The sequence below is a fragment of the Echinops telfairi genome, unplaced genomic scaffold (genome assembly GCF_000313985.2).
Source record: "Echinops telfairi isolate 266 unplaced genomic scaffold, ASM31398v2 ScPeMD7_6273;HRSCAF=7185, whole genome shotgun sequence".
NCBI lineage: Eukaryota > Metazoa > Chordata > Mammalia > Afrosoricida > Tenrecidae > Echinops > Echinops telfairi.
The window spans coordinates 987,828-999,948 of record NW_022110173.1 but is presented as its reverse complement, the minus strand read 5'-3'; the positions used below and the strand labels follow the sequence as shown (position 1 = coordinate 999,948).

The window sequence follows — 12,121 nt, the reverse complement described above, 5'->3', positions numbered from 1 at the left end:
ATTGGTGTTGGACATATGGGTTAATGTTGGACTTGTGGGCTTGGGCAGTACTGGGTTGGGATGTTTTCTTGATATGTACTTACCCTTTATATAAACTCTCTTATACATATGCGTTTCTGTGGATTTGTTTCCCTAATGTACCCAGACTAACACCTCTTCATAGTCTCAAGTTGACATCAGATGGTGTAACTACCACAGACTCTATGGCCACTGGCACTCTCCTACAAGGTGAAGCAGAGGAGGCAGATCCTGCTGGCCCTGAGGGTGAGGCCTGCATGGTGGTCACCACTGCACCCCTCGGTCCTAGCGCTGAGCCTGACACTTTGTCAGCACTAAGTAAGTGCCTTCAGAATGTATGCCTGCTCCTTGCCTTCGGGTCTCCTTCCTGGAGAGGCTGACTGTTGTTCTGGAATAGCTATAGCTCAGCATGGTTGGGCTTGGACATCCCCTCTGGGGTCTACACCTGGTGGACCCCGCGCAGAGACAGGGCAGGGTAGCAGCTGGGAATCCTGGCCGGGGCCATACCCTAATCTGACAGCCTTGGGGGGGTCGCAGAGACAATGGGTCAGAGAGCCTCGTTTTGGATTTCTCTTGCTGGGGACCTCACAGGAGATGCTGAGAGGGACCCCAGAGGTGTGGAGTGGGGCTGCTGGGTGGAAAACTACAGACTGGGAGTCACTCCACACCCCAGCCCTGCAGGGGAAGTCCGAAACCCCAAAGGGGAAACACATGTAAAGGGGAATTTTCCTTTCCTCTTGCAACGTTCCCTTCTTCCGCACCACCAGAAGAGGTGTCTTCATCTCTTCATGGTCTTCGGGAATGGTCGGGGGGCGAGCCTGAGCCCTGCACCATGGGGGTGAGCCCAGGGGGCAGTGAGGGGGCCCTGTTGTGGAGATTCTTTCTCGCATGGGGCACATACATTTACTTACCACCAGCTCGCCACTGGAAATGAAACGCCCGAGATCTTCCCCCTGCCCCCTGGACACCTGAGATCTGCCCCCTACCCCCTGGGCATCCAAGAGCTGGGTAACAGTCTGCTGAGAAATGTGGAGCCAGAAGGTCCAGCTTCATATCCCAGCCCCATCACTTACTAGCTAGACGAACTTGGGACAAATCCCATAGCCTCCGTCTGCCTCCGTGAGCTATTTATTTGTAATGAGCTATGTGCCTTTGTGCTGCTGAGAGGTGATCAGAGCCCTGGGATCAGACCCTCCACGACCCGAACCCCTGCTTCCCAAGGACCCACCGCGAACACTTCACCTCCCTCCTCCTTTGGTCCCTGCTCTGTCCCCAGCAAGTCACCACATGGTCTTTCCCCCTCACAGCAGCCCTGCAAAGTAGGTACCCTTAGCTAACGCCCCTGCCTCCCTTACCCCACCATGTCAATGACAGAAGAGGGATTCAAACCTGGGTCTGTCTGACTGCAACCCACATGCCCTTTCTGGATGCTACCTCTTGAGATAGGCTCAGGGTGCCCGCCAAAGGAAAATCCCATGGCAAAGGCTCAGAGTCTTGCCTTGAAGCCACAGAGGGCAGGTACTTGGTGGAAAACTCCAGGATGATTCACCCTCCTCCCTGGCCTTCTCTAGGGAGGCCAGCAACCCCTCCCTGAGGTCCTCGGATTCCAGCCTGGGAGTTGATGGGTCCCTTCCTGCTGCTCCGGTAAGAGCTTAGGGGGCTGTAGTGTGTCTTGTACACCCTGTCTGTCCTTGTTTCGGAAGGAGAAGGTCTTGGGAGGGAGGCAGGCTGAGGATGGGAGAGGGGGGAAAAACAGGAGTAAGGGAGAGGGGGGAAGAGGTTGTCATGTGAGTCTGTGAGCCCCCTCCCCTGCCCAAGGGAGCAGCTCAACCCAGCTCAACCCCTACTGAAGGGGAACCCTGGTCTGGAGGGAGGTGGGGCCGCAGTAGGAGCGGGGTGGGGGTGGGGGCACCTGGGGACCGAGGACCTGACTTCCTAAGCTGGATGTTGTAATCTTGGTCCACAAACATTTGGCTTCAGTCCCTCCTGTTGCTTGTGGCATTTCTCTACCCTCTCACTTCCCAACAGACTGACGTGGGCGCGCGCACGCACACACACACACACACACACACACACGTCCCAGGCTCCCTCTGGCCATCCCAGGATCACAGCTGTGCTGTGTCTGGGAGTTGGGCGGCACGTGAAGGTGAAGGGCAGTGTCCCTTCTTGGCATTCTCCCAGCGGCTTCCCCGGGAGCTCTCCTGGGACCTGATGCATGGAGCTGAACCGACCTCGGGAGCAGAGCGGGGGTCTGCGGTGAGCCAGAGGGGGAGGCTAGAGGCATGTCATCCAGGAGGAAAGACATGGTGGAAATGTGTGTGGCTGGCTGCGGCGGGAAGCAGAGCTAGAGGAACTGAGGCCAGAGGAACATTCTGGACTGTGAGGAGCTGGGCATCAGCCCAGCTCCAGCCTCAGTGTCCACAGCCTCGGAGTTGCTCCAGGATAAGCCTGGGTGGCAGAAAAGTCCTAGAGGGGGAGTTGGCCACAGGGAATGGGTAAGAGAGGGGAGACCTCCTGGCTGAGAGGGAGGAGGAAGCACCCGGTGCCCATGATGTGGGGGGTAGGGCGGGGTGGGGAGGGGAGTGGGCAGGAGAAATCTCGGGGCATTCTTGAGGGCCCTGAGTTTGCCCTGTCGGATCCCAGGTGAGGGGCTCCCGCGGCCCCAGCCAGGCATGTGCGTGCAGGGGGCCGAGAGGAGCATCTTCCAGAGGGAGGGGACTCTCCTGCTAGAGGTGGCAGGGAGGCCTGGACATGCTCATGCCAGGGGTTGAGCCTGGAGCTGCAGGGAGGCCCAGGCAGTCACCGGCGAGCTCAAGGGGTGTGAAGGACTGGGTCCGGCGTCCGGTTTTGCAGCCGTGCACACAGGTATGTGTGTGCAGGGGGACGTGACTGGGATCGGCCATGGCGCGTGTGCGGGAATGGGAAACGGTATGTAGGCGTGGGCTGAGCAGGAGCTGGGTGCCCTGTCCCTGCTGGGTTCAGGGGCTGGGTCGGGGCTGTGCTGGACTAAGCAGCTAAAGGGGACTTAGGGGGACACCCCCCACCCAGCTGTGGCGGGAACAGCATTTATTTTTACCGTTTTTCTGCTCCTCTGCTAACCCTGGCCAGCCCGCTGCCGAACAGTTAACGGGACTTTCTGGTCGGCTGGGGGTTCCCTTAGTGGGCAGCACAGAGCCCAGTGTGGTTGCTGGAGGGTCACCCTGTGTCCCCAAGGCCCTGCTCCAGCCTAGCACAACAGGTGGCAGAGCTGGGAGGGCCCAGGGGCAGGAAGAGATCCCCAGAGGTGGCGATCTCTTGACTGTGGACGAGACTTGTTCACCCATTTCTAGTAAGTGGGTTAGGGGCATGGGGATCTGCAGGGGGGAAGAATGGGTGTGCTAGAAGGGTGGGGGGCAGTTGTTTCAATTTTTCAAGAACCTCAAAAAGAGAGTTCCACACAATTTGTTTTTATGTCTAATGTCCTCCAGGACATTTCTTCCTGGAGTCTAGCTTTAATCTCTCTTGCTGCAACATAGGCTAGTTCCCCTTGGCTTACCATGGCTCCAGACCAGCTTTCTTCTTGCTCTTGCTCCTGGCGGTCATTCTCCATTCTGGTTTTTCACTCTTGCCAGGAACTCATGCTCCTGCCTGCCAGATTTCTTCCCCTTTGCAACATACCACCTCTACGGCAGTCCATCAACTCCTGTGCTCCTCCCTCCTCCTTTAGCCCCCTGCCACCTCAGTCCTAGCTCTGAATGGGGCAACTTACTTCCCTGGGCCCCCACTCCCCTCCCTCAGCCCCCCTCTCTCTCCTTCACTGCCTCCACTTCCCCACAGACTCTCTCCTCCTCCCCCTGCTGAGAACGCCTTAGCCCTGAATTAGCTGCCTTGGCTGGGGACAGTCTAGGGTACTGACCACCCTCCAGGGGACCCTTGGGTTTGGGGCTTGGCCTGAGCTGAGCTGCCTGGGCAGTCAACTGTCCTTCACATCACGAACCCCATTTTAATCGCCCCTTCACCCCCATGCCTTGTTAAGGAGCCTGGTGATGCCGTGGTTAAAGGTTGGTGGCTCCGGGAAGGTTCAGAGCCTGGTCATGTGTTCCTATCAGGGCAGCAGCCTTAGGAACGTTACGGGGAGTTCTGCTCTGCCCTACAGGGTTTTACTATGAGTGGGCATCGACATAGCGTCACACAATGACCAAGGCCCTCATTGAGCCGCGGTCATTGTCTCTTCCAGGAAAACTTCAAGCCCAGAGAGGAGGTGTGCTTTGCCTAAAGTCACCCAGCAATAGAGACCCCCGCTCTACCGTTCACTGCCTTGGTAAGTGGAGTCAAACCACTCAAAACTGGTTTGACCGAGCACCTGCCAACTGCTGCTGCCCCCTGATCTCTCTGAGCTTCGTTTCCTCATTTTATCACACGGGGCAGAAAAGGGTGCTATTGATTAATATATGTAAAGACCTGTATGGTTTGTTTTTGTTTTTTAACACATATGATGGTTAACTTTTCTTATGACTACTGACTGGGTCTGTACTAGAACTTGGGTCTCCTGTCTGGTGTTTTTTCATCTATGTTTTTTCCTTCATTTATTTACTTGATAATGATCAGGGAGGGGGGCATTCTTTCAGGGTGCCCTGGCCCCAATTCCATGGCAGCAACAACTTTTGGGGTTCAGGTATCACAATTTTCTACCGACTCCCTATTCCCCTGTTCTTTCAACCTTCGGCGCTGGGTCTTCAAGCCCCATAGGACATGGCTGCTTCCTCCCTTCCTGCCCACTCCTTCCCCGTCCTTCTGTCTCTGAGGCACAAGGGCTTTGCTCCCCACCGGGTGCCCACCTCCCCCCTGCCTTCTGGGCTGAGCTCACACAGAAGCCTGTGAGCAGATCCCAAGACTAGAATTTCACCCGGACACACAGATTTGCCACTCCTGGGATAACCTGTACCCTCTAAGTCACCTTCAAAATTTTCCATAACCTCAGATGACGCCTGCCCACAGCTTTTCTAACTGACTTGGGCTTGGGCTGTTGCCTGGGGTAAAAGGACCAACAAACAAACACAGGCTCTTCCCTAATAAAAGGAATCCCTTGTGTTTCTCTAGCACCTCGGAGGAGGTGCAGGGAGTCCTTGGTAGACTCTGGCACCCACAGTCCCCAGGAGGTGAGGGGCATTGGGATAGGTGCTTCTCCTGACAGCCGGGGCTCCTCCTCCTGCCAGCTCACTGGATGTAAAGGCAGAGGTGGCCTGGGGTGTGTTGTTTGTGTGAGAGGGGAGGGAAGGCAAACATGGGCTGGGCTGGGAATTTATCCCTAGGCCATCAACAAACAGACAATGAGGCTCTGCTTTTGAGAGGGACAGAGAGTAAAAGTGAAATTGACCCAAGTCATTTTTTTCTGGCAGTCCTGGGAGTTTGGGCCTCTTCAGGAGGCTTGAGACTTGGGGAGGGCAGTGACCCATGGCCGGGAGGTGACTGCCACCCCAATCTAGTGATGCTTTCTGCCTGTGCTCAGGGCAGAGGCAGGGAACCCAGCTTTCCTCAAAGGCCCATGCTTGGCCTGGCTCCAGGCCCAGTCCTCACCTGGCCTTGCTCAGAGGCCCCCCTTCTTTCCCTCCCAATCAGATGCCCAGGGCGAGCTGACTGCCATGTTTACCCCGAGAGATCAATGCCCCTGGCACTGGCCATGCAGGGGACAACCGAGCAGTCACCTCAGCCACACCTGCCCTTTGACTCCAGGCCACCCTTAGAAGCCTTTGATCCCTTCTGAGCCAGAGGCCCGAGGCTGGGCTGGTGCCACTGGCCAGGACTCGGAGCAGCAGGGCTGATGGTGGGGGTAGTGGCCAATGGATGAAAGACAACACAGGACTTGAAATACAAGGACCCCAGCCTGGGTTTAAAATCCCACTTCTCTCCTGAAGGGCCTTGGGTAAGTCACTCACGCCATCTCCCACCTGCAGCGTGGGGAGACTAAGGTTTGCTCAGGAGGTTTGCCTCCCAGGGCTAGAGGACAAAGGGTAAAGGCAGATGTGAGCGATTTTGAGAGCGCACTTCTTCCCAGAGGTAGGAAGCCAGCAGGGATGCTGGGGCCCGAGTCCCGCCCCCCCACCTGCCCCAGGCTTCACAGCTACATCTTCTTCCGCCAGATTTTGCCTCCCTCGCCATCCTGCCCCGCCCGCAGCTCCGCAGCCTCGCTGCAAGGCTATGGACGGAGAAGTGGCAACCCACGAGGATGGGCCACCGGTGGTCTCCTGGGTCCCCGAGGAGGGAGAGAAGTTGGACCGGGAAGGCGAGGACCAGGTGAAGGATCGGGGCCAATGGACCAACAAGATGGAGTTTGTGCTCTCGGTGGCCGGGGAGATCATTGGGCTGGGCAATGTCTGGAGGTTCCCCTATCTCTGCTACAAAAACGGAGGTGGTGAGTTCTCTTTGAGGTAGGCGTGGGGGGGGGTGGGGTATACAGCTGTGCCCAGGCCCTCCTGCCTGCACGGTGCAGCAAAATGGCATAAAGGGGCAAGTGGAGCTTGAATTCCAGCGCCACCACTGGCCTCAGTCTCCCCTTCTCTGTCAGGCGGCGAGGTCTCCCCCCGCTATGGCGAGGATCAAACAAGCTCATGGGCAGAGCCCCGGAGCCTGCATTTTTAATAAGGACCTTTGTTGCTCTAGGAGCCCAGTTAGCATGGGGCTGCTAACTGCAAGGTCAGCTGTTCGAAACCACCTACAGGCTTTCCACTCCCATAAAGAGTGGTAGCCTTGGAAGCTCCCAGGGGTGGGGGTGTTCTCCCCTGTCGTATAGGGTTGCTATGAGTCGGCATCAACTGGATGGCAGTGAGCTTTTGGGGCTTTTTTTTGGTTGCTCTACACCAGTGGTCCTCAACCTTCCTAATGTCCTTTAATACCGTTCCTCATGTTGCGGTGACCCCCAACCACAAAATTATGTTTGTTGCTACTTTATAACTGTCATTTTGCTGCTGTTAGGAGTCATAATGTAAATATCTGATATGCAGGATGTATTAGGCGACCCCTGTGAAAGGGTCGTTTGACCCCCAAAGGGGTTGCAACCCACAGGTTGAGAACCACTGCTCTACACCCATGTCAGTGGTGGATAGAATCATTTCTTACACCCAACTGATATTATTGCAGGCCTGTTATGTGCCAAGAACTGCCAGGCACAAAACAGCACCTACTCTGTGTGTTTGCGTCTAGTGTGGGGGGATTACAGCTGCTTGGAAGGAAGCTGGGAAGGAGCAGAGCTGAGGGCCGGGGGCTTGGAAAGCTCTCACCAAGAAGGCCCGGTCTGCGCACAGACCTGCGGGAAGTGAGGACAAGGAAGTCTTGTGGGCGGCTACTTAGGGAGAAGAGCACAGGCAAGGGTGCAGGCTGTGGGGTGAAGGAGCAAAAGGCATGTTTGAGAAGCAGGGGGAGGCAGGTGTGCCTGGAGAGGGAGGGCCGAAGGGGTGAGATCCGAGAGGCCTCGGGGCCAGAGTTCCAGGCCTTTGCTCCGGACCAGGTGCTAGCCACCACGAGCTGACCGTGTCTACACAGGAGTTCATTTAAAGAGGCCTACTTTTATTATGGGCACCGATAGTAACCATTGGCAGGGTCATGGTGGGGAGGGGCCTGGCACAGTTTTAGAAATGATTTTCGGTGTTCTTTTGTATATGCACGGGGTTGTACAACCATCCCCACAACCTGTTTGAGGACATTTTCATTGCCCCCCAACCATCTCTGCCCCCATTCCACTCGCTCATTTAGCTCCTGGCAACCATGAAGCTACCTTCTGTCTCGGTAGCTTTGCCTCCAAAGGGCATCTCATAAAACATTGGAACCAGATAGTCCTTTGTCTGGCCAGGTCCACATTTGCCTTCTGAAAGTATCTTTACTATTGTGGCATTTATGTATGTGTACTGCCAACATTAGAAACAGGCACACACAAAAAAAAGAAGTGCTCCTATCTAAAGATAACTGTTGTATAGGAAAAGCCTGCTAAGCACTATTTATATCCCATCTGGCAAGAGTTTTCCTGAACACCTACTGTGTCTCATGTTATGCGTTCTGAAGCTCACTTCTTATTTCAAATGGCTAGACCTGACGACTCTGGAGAGTTTCTGGGGCAGGGCAGGGAGGGCTGTGGGGTGCAGACTGGGAGTGGGGGGCTGACACGACGCTGCAGGCTCAGTGGTTTGGGGAGGGGTGCAGGAAGAAGCGGCACAGATTAGAAAGGCTCTTGTGCCAGGCCCACGATTTCATGATGTGCAGACTGCTAGAGCTCAAGTTGTAAGTGACCTAGTCCAACCAATCCTTCCAGAGAGGAGGACACAGAGGCTCAAATGAGTCGGTGACTTCCCGGGATCACAGAGCTCCTCAGAGCTCCCTTCTCCCCATCCCACCTGGAAAGGGGCCTGAGGCACTGAGGACCTGTGCTGCCCAGGGGCTTGGCCCATGCCTGTGCCATCTCTGTGGAGAGGAGACCAGCAGCCTACAACCGAGTGGAATGAACTCCAGGCTGGAACTGGACATCTGAGAAGTGGCAGTGGAAGCCGGGCAATGTCACACCTGTGGTATAGGGTCTGTACCTGCCTCTGTCTCTTGTGTCCTTGCCTTCGTTCTGCCCCAACTCAATGACTTCTTTTCTTCATCTTTAACACAGGCCTTGAAGGAGTGGGGCTAAAACAGGCCGGGCATCCCAATCGGGTAGCTGGTCTCTAAGGATTTCTCATTCACTGACATCAAGTCAATTAAACTTCATAGCAACCCTACAGGGCAGGTAGAACGGCCCCTGTGGGTTTCCAAGACTGTAACTCTTTACAGGAGTAGGAAGCCTCATCTTTCTCCTGCGGAGTAGATGGTGGTTTTGAACTGCTTACCTTGTGGTTAGCAGCCCAATGCATAACCACTACGTCACCAAGGTTCCTCTCGGGGGTGGGGGCGTGGCTGATGTCTAGGTGAGCATTATGGAGGTCCAGGAGTCAGTTTCATGATTTCAAACAACCTCATAATAAAATGGCATGGCAATTGGGTTTTACCGACCAAGCAAATGTTAGTTTTGCTTTAAGATGGAATTATACCAACTCATACCAACGCTGATTGGCACTTTAATATATTTCCCCCTAGCCAGTGCATTGCTAGTCATTCAACACAGTTCTCTAGCCAAAAGAAAAAACCTTTCAAAAAAGGCAAAATCAAAACAACAAAACCACGGTCTTGTTATGAAAGAGAACCACTAAATTAGATCATCCTTAAGAAATAATTCATCCCCAAAGAGCATTTTATAAAACTGGGAGAAACACTGCTTGTCCGGATTACCAGAGATTCTGGGAATACACTTGGCAGAGGGATTAAGGAATAACGTATAGCCGAGGGAGGGAGATCCTCCACTAACCACAGTCTCCAAGTCACCCTCTCTTTGAGGCTCTCTGTGGGAGATCACCAGGCTACCTGTGCCCACAGCCTGGGCAGACACAAAAAGAATTATGGGACAGAGTAGCCTCCCAAAGCCAGGGTTCTGATATGTTGTTTTGAGCAGAGGACATTTGTGGCATTATTGCATTAAGAAACCAGGCAGATGGCGCTAGACAAGACAGAGGGTGCCCCTAAACTCGACCAGAGCTCTGGCACTGCCCGTTCAGGAGCACCCACCTGCTCAGGCCCAGCCACGAGCCTCCTGAAGGTACCCTATATTCTGTCCACAGTGCAAGGACAGAATCGAAGCCACATCCTTCATTAGAGGGAAGGGCCTCCACCCAGACGGTGGGAAGGACTTCAGGGCTATAGTAGGTCCACAGAATCATTGATACCAGCTAACATCACACGCCTCACCCAAGAGAAGCCGTCCCAGCTATCACATTGGGGTAAATTTGAGTGATGTTATATTGAAATGGTCCTGGGCAGAAAAAACGGTCCCGATCCCTGCTGAGGGTCAGGTGGCCCCATTGATTTCCTGCAAAGTGTCCTCTAGGGGAGCCTCGCCTCCTCTCCTTTTCCTGCATACACCCCTCAGCCTAGCCCTACGAAGTCGCCCAAACAGCTCAAACCCGAGTTCGTGGGGGTCCTCAGGCTTGCTTACTGGTGCTCCGGTATGACCCAGGCTGTAGAGACAAAGCGGAGTTTAAGAGGACTTCAGGGACGTGGTGGCGAGTTACTGGCTTGCTGAGCCCCCGAGATTCACAAATTTCTTTACTCACACTACTTTTGGGAGTACAAAGTGGCACAAGCATTCGGGAGGGCTGTGTAGAAATGCCCGTCCAAGACCTGAAATAGATACAGAGTCCTGGGGGAGAGAGGTCTCTCCTGGAAATTTATACTAAGAACCAAATTAGACACATGTACAAGGATGCAGACCACAAGATTCATTGTAGTGACGTTTTAAATGAAATCATCAAGAAGCCAATGATAAAGCACCGATTAAATGAATTAGGATAGGCACATACAGCGGAACACTAGACAACATGAAAATACATAGGTATATACTTATTGATATGAGGAGTTCCGTGACATAGATTGAAAACGTCAAGGCTGTTTAAAAATAATAGGAGGCTCTCTGTTTAGTAAACAAAGAAAGAAAGAAAGAAATAGATGTGTGGGTCTAGCAAACCTGGAAGGAGAATGTTTTTCCTTTCTTTTTCTTTGTGCCTCCTATTTTCTCTACAAAGTAGTGAATTCCTTTTTTTTTTTTTTAATGTGGATTCCTTGAAGGGCATTGCAATGCAATGCTCACGAGCAACACACTCGGGATCAGAGTATTGGGTTTGGACCTCAGCTTCCATATCTGCGCCTCACTTTTTCACGTCTTTAAACTGGCCCTCAGTTTTCTCCTCTGTGAAATGGGGAGAATAGCATCCACCCGGTGCTGCTGCCATCAGAAAGCATTCGGAGGAGTGCCTGGTGCCTAGTAGACACCAGATACGTGGGAATGCTTTTTACAGTGTAATAGATAAGCATCATTCATTCGCTCCATAGATGAACCTCTGAGATAAGGCATGTGTTGGAGGGTCACCTACTGACATGGGTGCTCAGGCCGAGGGTCATCTTCAAATGCCATGTAGGTAGTTTGCTGGATGTCTCTGGAGCTTGGTCTGTGGTGGGGCGGGTAGGTCGTTGCTGAATCACATGACCGTCTAGCACCTCAGTTCCTGAGAACCTTCAAAGGGACTAACCCTCTCTGCTGGTAGCCCTCTTTTGAACAGAGCCTGGTAGAAGAGGGGAGGCCCCCTGAAGTGTAGGACCAGGCAATCCAGTTGCCATTGAGTCAGTTTTAACCCAGAGGAGAGGTGTGCTCTACGGGGCTCTCAGTGGCTGGTCACCCAGACTTCCTTCCCAGGCGCCTCTGGGTAGGTTCAAACCTCCAACTTTTCTGTTAGCAGCTGAGCTGTTTGAGTGGCCCAGGGGCTCCCTGTGAAAATTAGGAGAGGGAAAAATGATATTCTAAGGTGGTTTTGTTTGCTTGTTTGTTTTTTTCTCTAAATGTGCCAAACAGAATTTAATGAATGCATCACATTATACCTAACACATGTTTTGGTTCCAAAAATAATAAACTGACTGGGTTTATAAAGCACACTCAGAAAAGAAACAGGGCATCTCTGAAGATGTGCACCTAAGTCTTCATTCATTTTCCTTCAACGGGTCCCTCCCATCCTCAGTGGGGTTCAGCACCTAAACGAACTCCCCTGACTGGCTTGCAGATCCGAGGGAAGTTGGCTCAGGTCCTTGGGAGGTGTGAGGAAGGAGGTTACAGATGAGCATGCTGGAGCAAAGGTCTCCTGGAGAGCGGCCCAGGGCGGAAACGGAAAGAGGCTGAGGACGCAGCTCACCCCACCTCTCTCCCCTTCCACAGGGGCCTTCTTCATTCCCTACTTCATCTTCTTCTTCTCCTGCGGCATCCCAGTATTCTTCTTGGAGGTGGCGCTCGGCCAGTACACCAGCCAGGGGAGTGTCACAGCCTGGCGGAAGATCTGTCCCCTCTTCCAAGGTGAGCATTCCCCTACCCCTTCTTCCCCGCCCCCGCCCCCTCCTCCAGGAGGCCATCGCCTTACCTGCACCCCTCCACTGCCCCTCACTCTCCCGCTGCAGCCACGCTTCATCCATCCATCCATCCATCCATCCATCCACCCGTCCATCCATCTATCCGTCC

At 53.8% G+C, this 12,121-nt stretch overlaps 1 protein-coding gene across 7 annotated transcripts in view; it reads left to right on the top strand.

Annotated features, from left to right (window-relative positions):
- Positions 1-2,080: 2,080 nt before the first annotated feature.
- SLC6A12 (solute carrier family 6 member 12) overlaps positions 2,081-12,121 on the top strand; it is a 37,516-nt gene continuing 27,475 nt past the window's right edge. Inside the window, exons 1-4 of one of the 7 annotated variants that reach the window (XM_045295962.1) lie at positions 2,081-2,274; positions 4,235-4,318; positions 6,138-6,409; positions 11,825-11,959. In XM_045295962.1, the coding sequence (XP_045151897.1) occupies positions 6,196-6,409; positions 11,825-11,959 (349 nt within the window). In that variant the 5' untranslated portion in view covers positions 2,081-2,274; positions 4,235-4,318; positions 6,138-6,195. Of the gene's footprint in view, positions 2,275-2,804; positions 2,884-3,262; positions 3,347-4,234; positions 4,319-5,818; positions 5,921-6,137; positions 6,410-11,824; positions 11,960-12,121 lie in introns of those variants that run through there. The other 6 variants (XM_045295961.1, XM_004710300.2, XM_045295957.1 and 3 more) reach the window with 6 other exon arrangements.